The 20,130-nt window shown below is 35.4% G+C and overlaps 1 protein-coding gene across 2 annotated transcripts in view; it reads left to right on the forward strand.

Annotated features, from left to right (window-relative positions):
* The first annotated feature begins 689 nt into the window (after positions 1-689).
* Positions 690-20,130, forward strand: part of LOC134751012 (solute carrier family 2, facilitated glucose transporter member 8-like) — a 78,169-nt gene continuing 58,728 nt past the window's right edge. For both annotated transcript variants that reach the window (XM_063686331.1, XM_063686330.1), the window contains exons 1-2: positions 690-977; positions 16,065-16,190. In XM_063686331.1, the coding sequence (XP_063542401.1) occupies positions 16,112-16,190 (79 nt within the window). In that variant the 5' untranslated portion in view covers positions 690-977; positions 16,065-16,111. The remainder of the gene's footprint in view (positions 978-16,064; positions 16,191-20,130) is intronic.

A 20,130-nucleotide genomic window follows, 5' to 3' on the forward strand; every position in this document is an offset into this window, starting at 1 on the left:
TTATTAAATCTAAAATCGACGGCATGGTTCCTAAGAACAGATTTCGCTATCTCTCATAGTTTCTGACTTCTCCCTACTGTACCATATGGATTGATCAACCTGTATAATTAAAATTAAATTAAATCATCGATAAGTCATAAGCTTATTAGTACAAGCTTTTATTTAACTTGCCCTTTTAGTATGTACATATGTATGTACTTAGTGTGGGTTGAGTGAGCTGAAATTTAGCATACATAAATTTCAAATTTAGAATTACATATTTCACTAATTTCAGAATCTCATCAGGTCGATTTACAAAATTTCTTCAGCTGTCAATATTTTTACAGATTTTTGGTAACGATTTGGTAACGGCTTGCTATAATATTTTTCAAACACGAAAGGTACGTTGACCGGTGTCAACTCCATACAATTTATAACCTTAAAATGCCAAATCTCCCAATGTTGTACTGAGATGATACCTGTCACTGTACCCTTCGTGTTTGAAAAATACTGTAATTGATACTAACCACTTATTATTCTTTCTCCAATCGAACAAAGAGTGCGTACGCACAGCTGTTGCTCTACCGCGAACTGTTTTTCTTAATAAGCGTAAGCGACGCGCGCGCAGTTAGTGAATGGACGTCGCTCGACGCAAGCGCACGACTGTTTTGTTCATATCCGAATTTGACGAGCGATCTTCGTTACGAGAAACGATCTATTTCGCTAATAAAAAAAAGTATAATTACTCGTTTTATAAAATAAGTTTAACGTGATTTATTTTTGTATAACTATACAGTTAAAAATATACACATTTTTAATAAAATATAAGTGAATTACTGTGATAAGTGCATAATTGTGACACAAATTTGTAAAAGTGCAATTTACACTGTGCATTCGTTTAGTTTTTATTATTGTTCATTAATAACCGGTAACGGAATAATCATAACAAATCGACCAGTTTGCTAAATTCTGCAGTTTTACGACAAACCTGTTGAAAAGTAAGTTTTTTTTCTTTATATTTAATGTTAATTCCGTGTATGAATGGTGGAAAAAAAACAGTGACAGGACCGAATAGAAAAAGGGGCCTTTGCCCAACTGTGGGACATTAAAATAAGGTTAACAAAAAATGTGTTTGAGCAATATTATGGAACATTATTTTAAAGTCCATAAATAGTAGGTATAATAGTTCTACGAAAATATTGGTTATTAACTGAAATTGCAAAATGCGAGCGAGTGTATAAAGGAATACGAGTAGGAAATCATATTTACGCACGTGTATCATACAATGTTTTACTATGCATTGTGCGAGTAAATAAAAAAACATCATGGCAAATAAGTTTAATTATTAAAAAATTTAAAACAAAAAGCACTAGTGCGGAAAAGTGCTCTTTGCCGCACTAGTGCGAGAAAGTAGCACCATATGTACTGTAAAAAAAACTTGAAAACAAAAAGCACTAGTGCGGAAAAGTAGTACTTTCCGCATGATATGGCTCCGTACGCAACGCACTTTTCGAGCACATGCATTGTAAATTTAATTAGCATAAAAAGGCGTGCTAATAACACTTTTAGTACCTAGTAGCAATGAGGATATAATAAGATAGAGCGGTACTGTCATAGTAAATTTTGTAACCACTGTAAATTCACTGCCATCTATCGACATACTTTGAAACTAAAAATTAAGATTTATAAAAATACGTTAAAATGTATTTAAATGTGAATAAATGATTTTTTTATTTCCATTAATTATTTTTATATGATTTTGACCCATGTTCTTTCACTGATATGCGTTAAAATTATAAATAACAAACGAAACAGTCAACGCCCTCTATACGAGTGTAGGCCAAAACTAGTGGCGCCATCTGATCGAGAGTCAAATTTTCGTGATTTTCGAGGCACGTTTTTTCCTTAGACTGTATCCATCTATTACGGAGTTATATCTATCTTTGCTAGTAGGAAGGTCTACCTAATAATTAGCAAGGTCAGACTAAATTTAATAAAAACCCGCCAAGTGCGTATCACCCCTCTTTTTGCTTGGGGGGATAAAAATTGGTACAGTAGCAGGAATCTGGATGTAATCGTTTTAGTATCTGGATTATGAAAACAGAGATGTATTAAACCCGAACACTATTAAATTACTACTTCTATTAGTTTAACGACTTTAACCATTATGTGGTTTATTAAACCAAATATATTAATGATTTCATGAGAATTATTGCTGCAGTAAGATTAGTAATTCTGAAAGTGAAATTTTAATTCATTGATTTTCCTTTAAACAATTATCAAGTGAGCATCATACTTTTTGGTGATTTTTTTTAGAATTTTATAATACCTAATTATAGTTTTGACATATTTAGTTCTTAGACCATATGTCATAGTCAGCGGCATTTAACTCAGATGTGTAACTATAAGATTTAAGTTTTTCTTTTATTTCTTCATACATACATCATAATCTAGTATAAAATCCTTTTGACATTATTTTAGTTTTTAGTTAGCTTTGTTTAAATCTCTACAAAATTATGTTGTTAATAATTATCAAGAATAAATTATCTCTTTTAACAATAAGATATGTGGTTCCCTATTGTGTTGCAGAAAGTTTTTTGACATATTTTTGTATTACATAACGTAACTTTGCAGAAATGTCGTTTGGCAGAATTATCTTTCGTATAGTATCATTTAGAATCAATCACTTCGCAGAGTTTTAAAATCCCGAACCATGTTTTGGCATACTCTTGATGATCATAATTTCGCAGAAAAATATATTGCATAATAATTACGTGGCAAAGTTATCAAGTAAATCAGATAAATTACTTCAATTACTTGCATTATTATGTAACACATACATCCCATGTATTAAGCATGATTGCTTAGAATTTTTTGTAGGCGCTGTAAAATATGCCTGATAATAAATGTAAGTACTTACAACAAATTTTGTAAGTATTGTAGAAGGTCGCAGTTCTAACCTAACCTAACCTACTTTTCTGGTAACCGTTCGTTTTTGTATGAGGTCGCAGTTCTAACCTAACCTAAACTACTCTTCTGGCACAGGTTCAATGTTTTTGGGCCACAATAGATCTTACTTAACGTACCTAATCTACTTCTCTGCTAGCAGAAAAAAAATCATTATGCCATAATAAAAATATGCTGCAGGATGATTATGGTACATAAAATTATAATAAACTAAATTCGGCAAAAGTATTTTTCTGCCAAGTAATATTTATGCAAAATTAACATTCGACTATAAGTAGTGTTGCGATAAATGTTATGCGAAATGTATTTCAGCCGGGCTAGCACATGATTGGCGCGAGAGTATCTCGCCGCGACATAGACTACCCGTCCCTCTTTAATTCATACTGTTAGTAAAAGACGGGTAGTCTATCTCGCGGCGAGATACTGTCGCGTCAATCATGTGCTCGGCCTACTGACAAACAATATTATGCCAGATGAGGGGAACCCATAAGATATGTACCTAGTACCTACCTAATATTTTTTCATATATATCAGAAATATAGTTTAGAGCCTACATCGTATCGATCGTATCAAACCTAATATATGTTGACATTTAGTTAATGGATATACTTAAACAAGATCACGTTGAAGTTAATCACGTGATAAAACTGTTTTAAGTTTAGTTTATTGGGTTTCTATTGCTTTAAGATAAGATATACGCAGGCCATTTAATGTCAACTGACGCGCTCGCTTGGCTATAGCCTAATATGAGTATCAATATCAACCTTTCGTGCATCCCAAAAAGGTTCATGATGATGCGCACGCGACAGGCGTGGCGTTAAAAGGGTTAAGGGTTTATTTGGTGTAATTTCATTTATTTATTTATTTTATTGTCTGGAAGAGATCGCTGACAGCGATAAATCCGCCTGTTGCTTAGTTTATTTACATTTTAAATCTGTTCTTGAATTTGTTTTTAGGCCGTTTTTTTTTTTCGATTTCGATAAAATTTGGTAGGTTTGAATTTGAAGAACTCCTTATTTTGGTCCGAATAAACACGAAATTCAAATTTGGGACAGTAATTTTTTTTTGTAAATTTTCGTTGAGGTACGAAAATTCATACGTTTTCGTAACTCAGTGGAAAATTTTGAAGGACATACCTACGGTGAAGTTGAACTTATGTTGTACAGAATAGGGAACTCTATCTATCCACCACATGATATTTACTTACTTACTCAGTTATTTTGGGACAATCTTACACAAATCGACCTAGTCTTGTGTTGTGGGTACTACACGACGATATATTACATACAATAGAGAGATATAGATAAATGTTTAAATACTTACATAGAAAAATTAAATGCCCTTATCAGGATTTAAACCCGGGACCTCTTGCTTCGTACGGGTCACTACCCAGTACCAACTATGCTAGGCCGTTAAATTTCCGTTCGTAAGTGTATCCTGGACACTTTTTAGTGATGTGCCGTTGTCCAAGGGACAATAATGGTACATATTAAATCACATTTACAATTGGGTCTATCGCGAATTTATTTTGTTACCTTTATTTACCGACGATTCGACACAGGTTTCACTGGTCGTGGTCTGTAAATGTTATTTTCATTTCTCATGCTCTGAAAGAGGGTCATTGTTGTTCTAAAAGGTGCGCAGAAAATGATACGTGTCTGCACTAGAGCATTTTACGTTCGAAGTACGACTTTTTTAATTTTTTTACGATACGCAATTGAAATTTGAGTTTAAATGGATTTGTAATAAATTTTTCATTTTGATATTTGACTCTCCATTCCATAAATAACGATACTTTTGTCTGAATTGTTAATTGAAAGTACCCTCAAGAAATACTATAAAAATGTATACTTAGTCATGTTTTAAAAAAAATACATGCATTTTCCTTTTCTCGTATTCGAAATGAAAAGTAGAGTGTTTAACTCGGGTGAAAGGCATCATTTCTGCCTCGGACTATTGGCGCTCTCACTGCATTCGAGCGCCAAAATACCTCGGCAGAAATGAGTGCCTTTCGTCCCTTGGTTAACAATCTACTATTAATATGTGTTCAAAACGCGAAAGTTTTAAATGTTATAATAATGGTACAGTTTGTAAGAAGAAATTGTTGTTTTTGTTTTATTTATTTATATTTTTTTAATGTAGTATCACGCGTTCTACTGAGATGATTAGTAGGAACCTAGTACCTATATGACCCATTATAGAAATGGCTTATATCATCAAATATGGCATAAAATCAGGGTTATACCTAAGTGTTATCCAGAGGGAGATATTGTACCATGGCAACGATTCACTAAACAGTTGATTCGCCCGAGGACGTATCCGGTGCAATGGATGTGACGTCAACTTAATTTTGAATTGCGTTAAGTAGTTATTGTTTATAAGTCCACTTTAATCACGATCAGCATAATAATATTGTTGAAGTACTTTGTTTTTGAAATAATCTGTTTTTAGGAATTGAGAAAGTGGTTGATAGTCCACATCCACAATGACTCACAAGAGGCAAATGTGACGTTTAAGAAATATCCAATTAGAATTAGATAGGAAACATGTAATAAGTACCCACTTAGAGATATCGTTGTTAGATACAACTCACTGTTGTTTTTTTGGTACCACGTCGGTGGTAAACAAGCATACAACCCCCCTTTTTCAGTTTTTTTCCTTTTGCTAGAAAACGGTACCTACGTCGGTCGGATAATGTGCTCTAATCATGATTAAAATTGATATCTGAGGATCCGTAGCCCTAATATGAATTCGTAGTCAAAGTTGTAATAAATGGCCGCCATTTTGAATTCCTTTATTTTTGGTATGATCATGTTAAAATCCGAAAACGCCTTTTCACCAGTGTCTGAACTCTGATCAACCAAACCTTGCTGGTAACTGATGGCGGGTTCCTTCTACATCGAGTGGTTTGGCAATCCAAGGAAGAATGTCCCAAGGCTCCCAAAATTTATACATCTCCTGGGATTGAGCAAACTCGGATTACTTACACAAATTTAGGACCAAATGAAGGTATTGAAATGATTTCCAACTTGCTGGGAATTATTTCTTCAAAACACTTTATTTTGGACCTTATTTGATTGGCTTCAAACGTTTTGGATTAAATGAATACTTTTAGAAACAATCGCTCCGAAAGTCAAAAATATTTTGTCCCCCCGCCCTATAACTTGCGAACCGGGCAAGATTTTTTTCAAATAAATTTCTAGATAATAAAGCTAAAATAAGTACTTAGAGCCATTAAAGAGATAAAAAAACTGATATTCTTATTAAAACGACGTAAGTGCCGCGAAGATACGCTCTTTTTGTATCAGAGGCGGACCAAGCTAACTCTGCATGGCATTTGCAATAAAAATGTGTGGCAATATCATAATTAATGTCAAATGTTTACGAAAATATGCCGTTTATAATAATAATCCCTCATTTTGTTCTGTTCAAGTCAAGACTACTTGTATTAGGTTTCCCGCGACTTCGTCTGCGTGGAATCAGTAACAGCAGCTAGAGTAAGTGTAGCGCCTGGATAAAGTGTAATAGCAATCATTCAATTTGAGCACAAGCTTAATTGCTTGACATTAATTATCAGGCAATATTCATTACATTCTCAATGCCACCCCTTTTCACTCTCTTTAGGGATGATTTCCGACATAAAAACTATCCTATGTCCTTCCCCGGAACTCAAACTAGCTCTATGCCAAATTTCAGCTAAATCGGTTCGGCGGTTTAAGCGTGAAAATGTAACACACAGACAGACAGACTTTCGCATTTATAGTATGGATGTATTTGATGGGATGTCGTGGGATGTGCACAGCTGATAATAATGTATATTTATTTATTAATAAGAAGCACCAAAAACAGACCTTTAAGATGGCGCAACCATTTTATTTACACACATGGTTTCAGAAAGTACCGGTTTTGTATGTATAGCCACATAATGAGATGGTCCGTAACCTGATGTTAACCCCTCGTGAACTAAATCGAGATTGCTGAACTTTGAACTGTAAGTAATGAAATAAAGTAATGAAATATATAAGTAATGAAATAAACTTTGAGGATTACAATAGACAGCTAATCCCATGAATAAATATAAGGACTTCTTTACAAGTCAGTGGCAATATTCATAAACTTTATAAATAGGGAGATGATACATGGAATTTTATAACAACATCTAGTTAAATACGAGTAGAAAATGAGCAATTTACTTACTTACTCCGTTGGCTCAGCGACCCAAAATGAGACTTGGCCTCCGACACAAGACAGCGTCACTTTTCTCGAATGAACAATTCATCACAATAAATTGGATCCAAAAGATAAAAGAATATATAGATCTCAGATTTCAAATTTCATTTTTTTAATTAAAAAAATTGATTAGGTATACCTATAGCAATTTTATAAGATACCTATGCCCTGATCATTCAAATTTTGGGCTAGCTTAAATAGGTTCAAAATAGTTTCCTAATTGGCTTTGCGCGAAAGGATAGGAATTTACGATAATACTACTAAAATCGAAACTTTTGGATTTGCCATTTGCCATAGCTAAAAAGAAAGCTTGACACATTGGTAAACAAATAAATCCTTTCGTTATGTTCCTTTTACCCTTGATTATGGACCGACATTCCACAACACAGATCACTAACAGATGGAACATGTAGTACTACATATATAGTTGTAGTAAAACACTTTATTGTACAAAAAATAAACAAAAAACAGGAAAAAAACACACATCATTAGTACAAAGGCGTAACTTATTCCACATTCCCTTATTCATAAAAGTTAGCAAATCTTTATTAAATGTTGTCTTTTTTTAACTAAATAACTTAGGTAGATAAATGTCTGAATGACAAACAAACGAATTAGGACAAATGATTATCAAAGGCTTGTTAGACTTGACAGGCGTTAAGAAATAGCGCCATAAGATTTAGTCATAGTGAGTGAGTGTCGGAGTCTGTGTGGTTTGGGAAGTAGTCTATGTTTCACAAGAAACGCTAAGAGTAGCAATCTTGGATATGTAACTTGTTTCTAACCACCATAGACCACATTCCAAAGATTCCGCACTAACAGACGCTTACAACAGCGATTGTGATTAGCAGTTGCCACGCCCAGGAGTTCTGTTACTTGTAAAGCAAGCAAGATAAGATAAGATAATCATTTATTGCATAATTATAGGTTGTTACAGAAAGGTGGATTACATCACATGATTACATTTAGTGGTATCACTATAATTTATTTAAGATATGGCCAAACGCGTATTTTTATTTTTTAAACTTGGAATTATCAGAAGGGTCACTTTCTTCAAGATGCCTTACGCCGATGTTTTTCAAAAAAGCCTTCAGTTAAATAAAAAAATGGCAATTAAAATATCACATCTAAGTGGCGAGCATGTGCATGCATGAGCCCTTGTATATTGAGCTCTAGTCGTCCATATCCTGTCTACGTACATATTCTGTCTGAGAACCTATCTCGAACACCTAAAATATAAACTCTGTTATCCGAGGCATTCCGACTATCGTTCTTCCATACTAGAGAGTCCGTCTAAGCTAATTTTGGACCGATTTGAATAGAACAAAGTGAGGAGGATTTTATTATGCAAATATTCTCATAGAAACTTGATATTAATGATGTCATTACCACACTTTGTCATTGCAAATGCTATGCAGTTAATTTTACTAGACTAGAGTTAGACGAATGAGCGAACAGTGTTTCGTGGTTAGGTAAGTGATCTGTGGTAATGCTAATCGCTTATAGAGAGACAGGCCTAGTAGATAAGTGTCGGTGCCCTTGTAGGGTTCCGCACTCAATGAGGGCTACCGTTTGTGCTCACCAGTTGGCGCCACTGTTGAGTAAGGTCTAAAGTACAGCTGCGGCGGTAGCACCGTCGCATTTTTTAACGCATGCCACCATGCCTGTCACGTTCTAACAAGTATGTAAGTGCGAAAGTGACAGGCGTAGTGACAGGCGATAAAAATGCAACCATGCTGCCACCGCTGGCAAAAGTCATTGTCATTACTGGCGCGACAGTTTTGTTTTAAAATCATATTTAATTTAATATTTACCATAACACCTTAGGTACGGTAAAAAAACTAACCTCTTAATAAGTTGCTCCTTCGACCCCCTTAGTTTTTCTTCATTGCGCTTATAAAGTACCTACTGACACTCATTGAGCTGTATGTTATAGAATACATCATTTTATATTTCCCAGACGGTTTTTGGTGAAGGAAAACAACGAGGAATAAAGTCCAATTACGCACTGTGTATGGGGGATCAGGTCTTGATATTAAATAAAATGTATTTCAAAATATTTATCAGTACGGTTTTTACTCACTATTATTATTAGTGCACGACGTACAACCGCCGCGGACACTCGTGCCTGAGGATGGATTCCCAAAGAATCCGAAACATGTCGCCAAAAGCGACTAAAAATAATAGAGAGTAAAAACCGTACTGATAAATATTTTGAAATATGTCTCACGATAGTTTAAGTGCGATAAAATGTATTTGCTTCCGGATCAACTTTCCTTTTTATTGGAACCACTGCCTTCGAGCTATGTGGCTCGGATGCCGGTCACTGGTTCAAGCTGTCACTAACTATGTGTCAACTGATGAGAAGCGTAAAAAAAATATATATTTCTAACTATACAGGGCTCATAAAATAATCAATTTTAAATTGTCTTTATTTCTGAATCACTATGTCACAATATGTATATTGTACTAAAAATATAAATAAAGAAACGCCAGAAAACTATAAAGAAACCAAAGATATGGCGCGCCGCGCAAAACTTTCAACGGAGGTTTTGGCGAGTTACTTACCTTAAGGCGCTTCGCGCAGTTTTTGGCCAAAAACTGTTACTTTTTAGAGCTTATAACTTCTAAATGAGTCAACCAAAAATTATGAAAAAAATATATATGCATCTTCACTCTATGGACAACAATCGCAACATTTGACTTTTTTCCTGAAATTTGTAGTTTCACCGAAAAATAAATAACACAACAGGCCGTTTTGCGGCTAACTTTGCTTATAACTTCTAAACAGCTTAATCGATTAAAATTATTTTTAAACTAACAAAAATGTTTTAACAGGTTCTACAAATGCAACATAGCTTTTCTTAATCAAAAAATATTTTCTTAAGAAATCGAACGTTTTTCCACATTTCATGCGTATGCAGCCTGAAAATGGCGTGGCCGGCAGTCGTGTGCCAGCTTTGAGACGAGGAGGCTGTGTCTCTCGTCGCTCCGTGCCTTCCTTGCACTATGTTCGCTTATGCACAAGCAAAGTGCTATAATATCGGAGTTATTGTGGCCAAAGAATAAATAACTGCAGAGCGCTGATTTGGTTGCGACGCGCATTAGCGAGCGCAACACGGTATTTTGCGGTCTATTACAATGAATGTAATGATAATATCCGTATATATTATACTATAATATACGTATGTTTGAGAAAACATCATTTGAAATAAATAAAGAAATGTTTTCTAACCGTCATATTATTATAATGTCATTCAAGTTTTACGTTTTGAATAATGTTCCATTCCATCTCGAAACAATAAATAATTGATTTAACATAAGCTACCTATTATCTATTACGTTGTATGTATGAATAGTACCTGTTAAAAAACATTGTTTTTGTAGTTTAAAAATAATTTTAATCGATTAAGAACTAGCAAAACGGCCTATCGTATTTTTATTTACGGAAAAATTTACTATTAAGTTTATTGTAGGTTTAGTTAAGTAGTAATTAGTGTTAAATAGTGTAATTGTAGTATGTACCCAGTAGTTTCGGAGATAAAGGGGGGAATGCTCATTTTTTGCCTATTTTCGTGAATAACTTCTAAACAATTTAAAAGTGCTTGTTGCTAGGCCTATTTGAATAAAGAATATATTGAATTGAATTGAATTGACTGTTTATCCTAAAATTATAAAAAATATACATTTGTGATTCTCACAATGAGCTCTTTCATTTGATATACTGTAACACGATATAGTTTGTAACTTTTTTTTTTAAATTTTCTCTTTTACCCCCCAAAAGTGGCCCCCGTGTTTAAAATTAATTTGTTTACGTTACATGTCCGTCTTTGGGTCACAAACTTACATATATACACCAAATTTCAACTTAATTGGTTCAGTCGTTTCCGAGAAAATAGGCTGTGACAGACGGACAGACAGACAGACAGACAGACGCACGAGTGATCCTATAAGGGTTCCGTTTTTTCCTTTTGAGGTACGGAACCCTAATAATGATGATATTCCCACGTAATGATTGAGAAAACTTCGAACTTCGAAAAATAGCAGTAGTATATGAAGCTATAAATTTTATAAGTTAACTATTAATGGCATTATTTAAATTTATTTATTACGGATAAAAAAAAACTGTATAAAATAAACGCACTGTACGCCTCAATTTAGTACATACCAAGCTTTAGCTATAAATCTTATTCCCGTCGATTTGACTTAGGTATTTATTTGTAAGAAAAAGATAAAACACAAATTAACTAATTGAGGCTTGTAAAGTATAATGCATAAGGGAATATATTTTTATTATAATTTACGACCTCCACTACACGCATGATCTACTCATACTCAAACAACAAAATATCTGCAAAAGATACACAAATACGAGGTATAGCGCCAAATGCCGCGCGCCTCTGGGCTGTAGGTTATTCTTTGAACCTCGTTCCGCCGCAGTCGCCGCACCGAGACGAAATTCACGTACGATCGCAGTGAGCGGGGTGCGGGTACAGAGACGCTGAGACGCTCAAGGCCAAATCAGCGAGAATCGTCTTAACTATATACTCTGGAAATATTAGGTACCTAATTCTATTTTAAATTTTGCTAGTCAGATTTAGATCCCTCGATCATATCACTAAATAAGTATTTTATAATAAATTAATACCACTATGGTAATTATTGTATGCAGGCTAACGATATACCTACAATTGAAATAAATGAAAATTAGAGTTAGACCAAGAAAAGTCTGCACCGATTTTGATAGCATACGAAAATAATAACACGCATATTTATACGTCATAATTTCATAGAAGTTTGACGTTTAAATTAAAATAAAATAACACTTGCACTGCGTGTGCTATCAAAATCATTGTAGTAGCACCCAAAAGAAAAGGATGAGTATAGTTTTTTATGTTCTTATTTACTGACAATTTGGTTTGACCAACTATATATTTCTTGCAAAAACTAAAATTTTGCATAATCCCCTTTTTAATTTATTAACTGTTATCATGCCAAATATCGGCTTCTTTAGTTTTATCAGACATGTTACAAAAATAGCGTCACGTACCCGACACTTTTCTGGAATGTCCCTAATACCTTTAGGCAATTTCTACCAGTCAACCGTAAGACAGAAATGCGTCAGTGTACGCAAAACTAATTTTACAGTTTCGATAGAATTTAATTGTAAATTCCAATATGTGCTTGCTTTTAATAATCGAAACCCTAAAATTACTAAAATAAGGTTTACTCTCCTGAAAATTTCACAGACCACACAGCGTAATTTACAAGCGCAAGGAACTTATTGGCTACTGTATGGCATTTACTAGCCATGACCGCTCCGTTCCGGCTGCCACCGCGGTTTGATTGCCCGTATGATCGCATGATACACTTCGATTGCCCGCTCGAGACACTAAATCAATTGATGCACAAAGGATTGTTGTGAGCAGTCTGTTTAGTTGTCTTTTTTTTTTTTTTTTTTTTTTATGTAATAGGAGGCAAACGAGCAGACGGATCACCTGATGGAAAGCGATTACCGCCGCCCATGGACACCCGCAACACCAGAGGGGTCTTTTTAAAGCAATGACTTTGTTAACTGCAAGAGCTGCGTCTTTGACCACACACGAATCTACCTACCTACTACTACTATTACTATACGTGGAAAACATTAAAAGTTTTAAAATACGTAGGTAGAAATTACGCAGCCCATTTTTTCTTTAATGCTCGCCTAAACTCTTTCTGACCAATCATATTCCTACATTTATCTGGTAGCATCACCCTGACAGTACCTACAAAGATTTCCTATTGAACGCCTGACATAAGGTATATTTTTTTTTAAATAATCTTTAAATACCAATGATAATTGAACACACGTACTGTAAAAAAGTGTAAAGAGTATTATTATCAAAAATACCAAACGACTATTTTTATTTCAGGACTTATTGAAATTGTTATTATTTGTTTCCGGCACAAATCCCATATATCGTTAGTACAAAAAATATTATTTAGCTACCTATATCTAAGTAGAAATAGTAGTAGTAGTAGTGTAGTGTTAGTGGCCAATATGAAAAGCAATAAATAGCTAAAACTAATTATTAACACTATTTATTTTGATGATGCGTTGGGTTCATGTAATTGGTTCCAACGCTTCATCAGTGGGCAGTCTACTCTGTCGACAAATGCGTGTAGGAGACCGTTGGTGCTGCCCTGCAATCTATCTCATCTATCTATCTATCTTATAAATGACCATTCTAAAAACCATTGTAGGTATATAATTATTAACAATTTAAATCAACTTTATTAAGCCTAGGTATACCATGCATAAGAAAGAAAAGAAAGAAAATATTTTTTTTCAGGACGCTTACAGTATTGCTTAAATGTAATACACTTTTATAAATATAAAACAGAAACGTCACTAAAAAGGTCTCCCTCAGCTTGATGTCAAGTTACCTTTCAGATATCTTGACGCTGGTCTTCCGTGGAGACCTGTCCAAGCGATCGCGTCAGCACGTAAACTTAACTAACATTGGTTAAACTAAATTGAGATCAGAACAGATATTACAAATAAATATTAGGTACCTATTTCAATTTGACTTATTAAGTATATATTAACATATGGCTTATTTAATAACATATTTGTAAGACTTATTAGAAGCGCTGGTGGCCTAGCGGTAAGAGCGTGCGACTTTCAATCCGGAGGTCGCGGGTTCAAACCCCCGGCTCGTACCAATGAGTTTTTCGGAACTTATGTACGGAATATCATTTGATATTTATACCAGTCGCTTTTCGGTGAAGGAAAACATCGTGAGGAAACCGGACTAATCCTAACAAGGCCTAGTTTCCCCCTCTGGGTTGGAAGGTCAGATGGCAATCGCTTTCGTAAAAACTAGTGCCTACGCCAATTCTTAGGATTAGTTGTCAAGCGGACCCGAGGCTTCCATGAGCCGTGGCAAAATGCCGGGATAACGCGAGGAAGATGATGATTTGTAAGACTTATTAGAGTTGACTGAAAATTACTCAGACAAAACTTAAAGTAAAGGTTGGCACTTACAAGTGATCTACTCTTTGAGCAGATTTCTGCAAATTCAGAATATACTTTTTGTATTCTACTTTGAAAGACAAAATGGAAAATAGAACATTGTGACTGAATAGGATCATCATTATATCCATTTCTATAAATTCCAATTCGATTGAGCAGTCATAACCAATAGGAACGTATGACATGTTCATATAACAAACTAATCTTATAAATATAACCCAATGCATGCAAGTTATACAAACTATCGCATGCAATAGGTATTCATGCTTAATTGATGACATTGGCTGTAATTGACCTATTTATTTTAATCTTTTAATACGCGCCTCAGAACCTATAAGGTCTTATCTCCCTTAGCTATTATGACCATAATTATATACATCTTACATAGTACATGTGACAAATCGATTCTGATAATCATTACTTGCGATATGCAATTGACTTTAATGTTCCTTTTGTTATGACGTCAGTACAGGTAAATTACCATAATATTGCATAATGCTTTAGACAAAACTGTAATAATTATAAATTAAGTACTTAAAATAACTAACTCTTTCATTGTCGACAAATAATAAGGGGCCCACTGACTATCAGTCCGCCGGACGATATCGGCCTGTCAGTTAGAACAAAAATTTGACAGTTCCGAACAACTGACAGGCCGATATCGTCCGGCGGACTGATAGTCAGTGGGCCCCTTAAGAATGATAGATCTGTCGACCTAACTATGACAGAGCCACGAGCCGTTTCCGATCCGATCCGAATCTGTAAAATAAGTATAATTTAACTATAAATTAGTACCGTAAAATGGAGTGAGTAGGAGCAAAACTGACATTCAAACCTCGATAACATTTTATTTTTACATATGCAAACTGAATGGTGTATACTTGTATAGGTATAATAAGTGTTCCGGACGTTTGTATTTTAGTTTTATTTTATTTTGGGTAGTTCCATTTCATAACTTTGATGATAAACAGGAAAAACCTCCTCACCCCGTAGTCCCTCGTAATTGGGGTTTTCATAAAAAGGTGATTTTGGAAAATTGTTGGATCGATTATTTTTTATTATGAGTAATAGCTCCATTTTAAATTGGAATACATTATTTTTGTAGCAGTAGCCTTCAAATCCTATCTCACCCCCCTTTCAAACCTTCTCTCCCCATTCATAACCCAACTCTCCCCGCGAACCCTACTCACCCCATTTTAAGGTCGGACTTATTACATAACGATTAACTTGACTTTCATATATGTTTTCGACGAGCTACGGTTAGCGGTACATATAAATCACGATTATAGCTCAGACAGGTCATCGTAAAACCATCGCAATGGTTGTAACTTTTAGTAACTAAACTAAACTAAAAAATTTGCAGACACTAAATATGCACCCTTAGTGGTGAGTGGTGCTAATAAATAAACTACTCCATAAATTAAATTGCCGCCATATACGCTAATGGAATACAAATAACGCTCTAATCGTACACAATCGCTTGAAAAATCAATCAGAAATAGTAGTAAGATAAGAGGGACCTCCGATTATGCATAATTATTACGAATAGTAACCCTACCCTAGGGGGTTTAGTTATGCTAGACGCAATTTTACCATAGCCGTGACAATATGGAAATGAGAACTAATACCTTCCACTTATCTCAGACCTCTGGTAAAGAAGTTGAGTTGCGCGGTGATTTTCCAATAGACCTATAGCATGACTGCAGCTGCAGCTTAAAAGCTTCATAGATTTCACCGATAATTGCATGAGATTTGCAATACATTACCGGCTTCGATCGATCAAATGCCGCTATGAATCAAAAATGCGATACCGATGAATTTTGTAGAGGCCCTTAGGCAACTAAACTAATGAAATGAATTATTATTCCAGGTACGATGTGCCATTGAGACTTGCAAACGGAACCGGAAATAAGCGCCATGCTTGCCGTACTGCCGCGCTGGATAGCGCGGCTCCAAGATGGAGGTCTCCTGAATCAGCTGCTTATGGCTGTGATGGGTAAGTCGTATTTTACACTTATTTTTATAATTATTTTAGATCATTATCATTAACCGTTTGAACGCCACTTCTATCGTGTGCGGCGCGTTATAGTGAACCTTGTCGGAATCAGAATGCACGAAGGGTGTATAGGTAATTGATATAGGCCGGTTCGGCAACTGCGCTCATCAGTTGTCTTCTTTGGCGGTCAAGAGGTTATATCGTCTGCCTACTAGGCCTGTTCGGGGCACATACAACTCATACTTATGCGTTAGGTCGGACAGTTGAGATGAAGAGAATGCTAGCAAATGGTAAGGTTGCACTTTAAAGCTAACTACAATTTCGCGCTTTTCGCTGCTTTTCGGACTGAGGAAGTGCTTCAGGAAATCTATCCGTATACTTATAGTAAAGGTTTAATAAAAACACTTAAGTACTACCTGAATATATAAGGTATGTAAATTGGATCAGCAATCTTCTGAAAAAATGTAGTCACCATTCCTGTTTATTAAAATTTTGGCTACTTTTTTCATCTTTGGGAATTCGCAATGGAGTATACATAGTTTTAATGACTTTTACTTTTTCAAAACGCGATACGTATACAACAAATCAATTGTGTTGCGGACATAATGCGATTGTCAGTTGCATAATTATGGACTTGTGACAACTTTGCTTTCATAACCACAGTTATTGTCATTGCTAACCAAGCAATCGGCTAAGTAAGATAACGAAGTCACGGGCAGAAGCTTACCCTTTACATATAGAGTATTATGCAATCATAATACTGGTTCTATTGAGACCAGTGCTAGGTAACCAACAGATATATGTGACAGTAATGGACAAGAAAATCAGAAAGTAAAGGAAGCAAATTGTGCGTGAAAAATCGCTAAACAAGGTCCGTGACACTCGGCAAAAAGTTTCAGAAATCGGAACTGAACCCCGCTTCCGATTTTAATTTTAAGATTTAAGAAATGAAGTAAAAAAAACATGCGTGAGATGCGCTCCAATCACCAAGACGATCGTCGTATCAAAACCAGTTGAAAACCATAACAAATTCTTAAATTAGAATCTACATCCTAGTTCTCGTAATATTGAAAAGTTTCCAAATAGTGTACGTGTAGAATAATCCATGGAAATTATTGAGCCTATAGAGTAGAAACCTAAAGACATACGGAAACTGGAACGGAAAAAACATTCACTATTGGATAAATTTATAAACACAAAGGTCAGGGGCTCGTTTCTCAAAAGCTTGTAACTTATAATACAATACCGTTTGTATTACAAGTTACAAGCTTTTGAGAAACGGGCCCCAGGTATCTCTTGCAATATGTAACATGTAAATGTAAAGCATGGTAGAGTATTGCGGTATACCTTTCTTTACCTGTGTTAGCTTAAGGGCAACCCATTGACCACCTCCTAATAGACTCTAGGTACATTATAACGATGACTCGCGATCGTCAGAGGAGCCCTTTTTAGGGTTCCGTACCCAAAGGGTAAAAACTGAACTCTATTACTAAGACTCCACTATCCGTCTGTCTGTCTGTCACCAGGCTGTATCTCATGAACCGTGATAGCTAGACAGTTGAAATTTTCACTGATGATGTATTTCTGTTGCCGCTTTAACAACAAATACTAAATCGTACGGAACCCTTCGTCCGCGAGTCCGACTCGCACTTGGCCGGTTTTTACGTGTATAATTTTATGCCACTACTTTTTGGCATCTTACTCCTATTTTTACTACAACAGTTCATGTTTCTTCATTATACGTAATTAAATTTCTTGGTATGTTGTAACTTACCTACATGATACGCTTGATGTAGGTAAGTTACAACATGATTGTGAGTTACATGATGATGAACGTAGTTATTTGATAACGATAAAACGAAACGTCACTTTTTGACACTGCTCGACAGAGATAAAGTGTTTTATCCTATCATTATCACATCGATAACCAACATATATGTGGTATTTTCTATAAAAAGGGACCTTATTGTCGATGGAGCTTACGCCATTATAAACGATGCTCCGAAATAAATACAATGCCGCGCGACGCTGTGCGGCGTAAGCGCCATCGACAATAAGGTCCCTTTTCATAGAAAATGCCCCATATTATCCTTACACATAGTAAATGTGGATCTACACAATCGACTGTAATGAGGGTTTACACTTTCATAGAAAACTACTGGGTTTGTATTTCTGCTCATAGCTTCGAAAAATTCCAAAACAAAATCGAGAAAAAAGAAACCATATAATTATTAATTATCGAACCTGCCGGGCTAGCACATGATTGGCGCGAGAGTATCTCGCGCGACATAGACTACCCGTCCCTCTTTAATTCATACAGTTAGTAAAAGACGGGTAGTCTATCTCGCGGCGAGATACTGTCGCGCCAATCATGTGCTCGGCCTACTGCTCACAACATTTCACGAGAATCGGTTGAGAAATGCGACTTCAATTACTATAGGAATAACTCAATGTGATGACCGCAACTCTACGCTCCATCTAATAGGTAAAATCCAAAACCCAATCGACAAAAATATTTCATATAATTATCGAACTTGCTCACAAAATTTTACGAGAATCGATTGACAAATACGACTCCTATAAGAATACTCCATCTAATAGATAGAAGTCTGTGGCCTTTCTTTCCCGGTGCACGGTGTTAGCGTAAGGTCAACACTTGCCATGCAATTATATATTATTTTACTGCATATGAAAACAGTATGAATGACCTTATGCTAATAACTAACACTCCTTAGACGGGATAGACATATAGACATAGACATTTATTCATAATATTTTTAAATATTACATGTCAAGCATTATTCAGTTCGTATATAACATTACAATTCAATTAAATATGAGGATTAACTTATTTAATTAAACACAATTATTCAATTAAATTCCATTATAAAATTACACACATTATTAAATTCAATTTATAAATTGTTGGGTAGGTTAAAAAAATCTTTGATGTCGTAGAAAGAATAGGCTAAGAGCCAAGAATAGTGTACTACCCGCGTTCTTTATCTCCGCTGGGAGCTTATTGTATATTCTAGGTCCTACATGTGACATGATTTACTCACATTTGATAAACCCACAGAGATAATATTACAGTGTACAGAAGTCTCATTGTCTGACAAAACAGAATTTGACGAATCACTTTGTCATTCCCCCCCTCCCCGCCCTCTGTCTCGGTCACTAAACTATGTCGCGTTGCTCATTAACAGAGTAAAATCAAAGTGTTTCCTATACGTATAAAAATGATCATGAAATTTAGTGATTGGTGAAGTGGAAGTCAAAGTACTGTTGCTCATGTTTTCTGTGGTAAAGCTAACAGTAAAGTGCAGTTACTGCGGGTTCAGGTTTCCTAGGTTAACTAGGCATTCAGTTTTCCACATTGTCGGTAAGCGTGAGATCTAGCCATTAAGCTAACAACAGACTTTGAAGTGACAAAGTGTGGCCGTGCCACTGACAGAGGTGAAACGGTCATATCTCATAAATGGTCGTAGGAATTTAAATAAATAAATACATATTAGGAGACATCTTACACAGTAATCTGGGTTAATACCCAACCCCAAACTAAGCAAAGCTTGTACTATGGGTGCTAGGCGACGATATACATACTTATATACATAGAAAACACCCATGACTCGGGAACATATATTTGTGTTCATCACACAAATAAATGCCCTTACCTTTACCTTACACAAATAAATAAATGACCATCGGCTTCACAGGCAGGGTCACTACCCACCAGCCCAGACCGGTCGTCGTGTAACATGAAAGTATAGGGCATTACCCAACTTTGGTAAAAAAAATTGTTACAAAATATTTATACCTCTCGCATCGAATATCGGGACAATTGACAATTGTCACAGGGATGGCCCTGTGACAATTGTCACCAAACGACAACTGTGCCAAAAGAGACTTGAAGGAGTTTTGGTAGGGCTTAATTTGTGGT

Source organism: Cydia strobilella, chromosome 21 (assembly GCF_947568885.1).
Source record: "Cydia strobilella chromosome 21, ilCydStro3.1, whole genome shotgun sequence".
Lineage (NCBI taxonomy): Eukaryota > Metazoa > Arthropoda > Insecta > Lepidoptera > Tortricidae > Cydia > Cydia strobilella.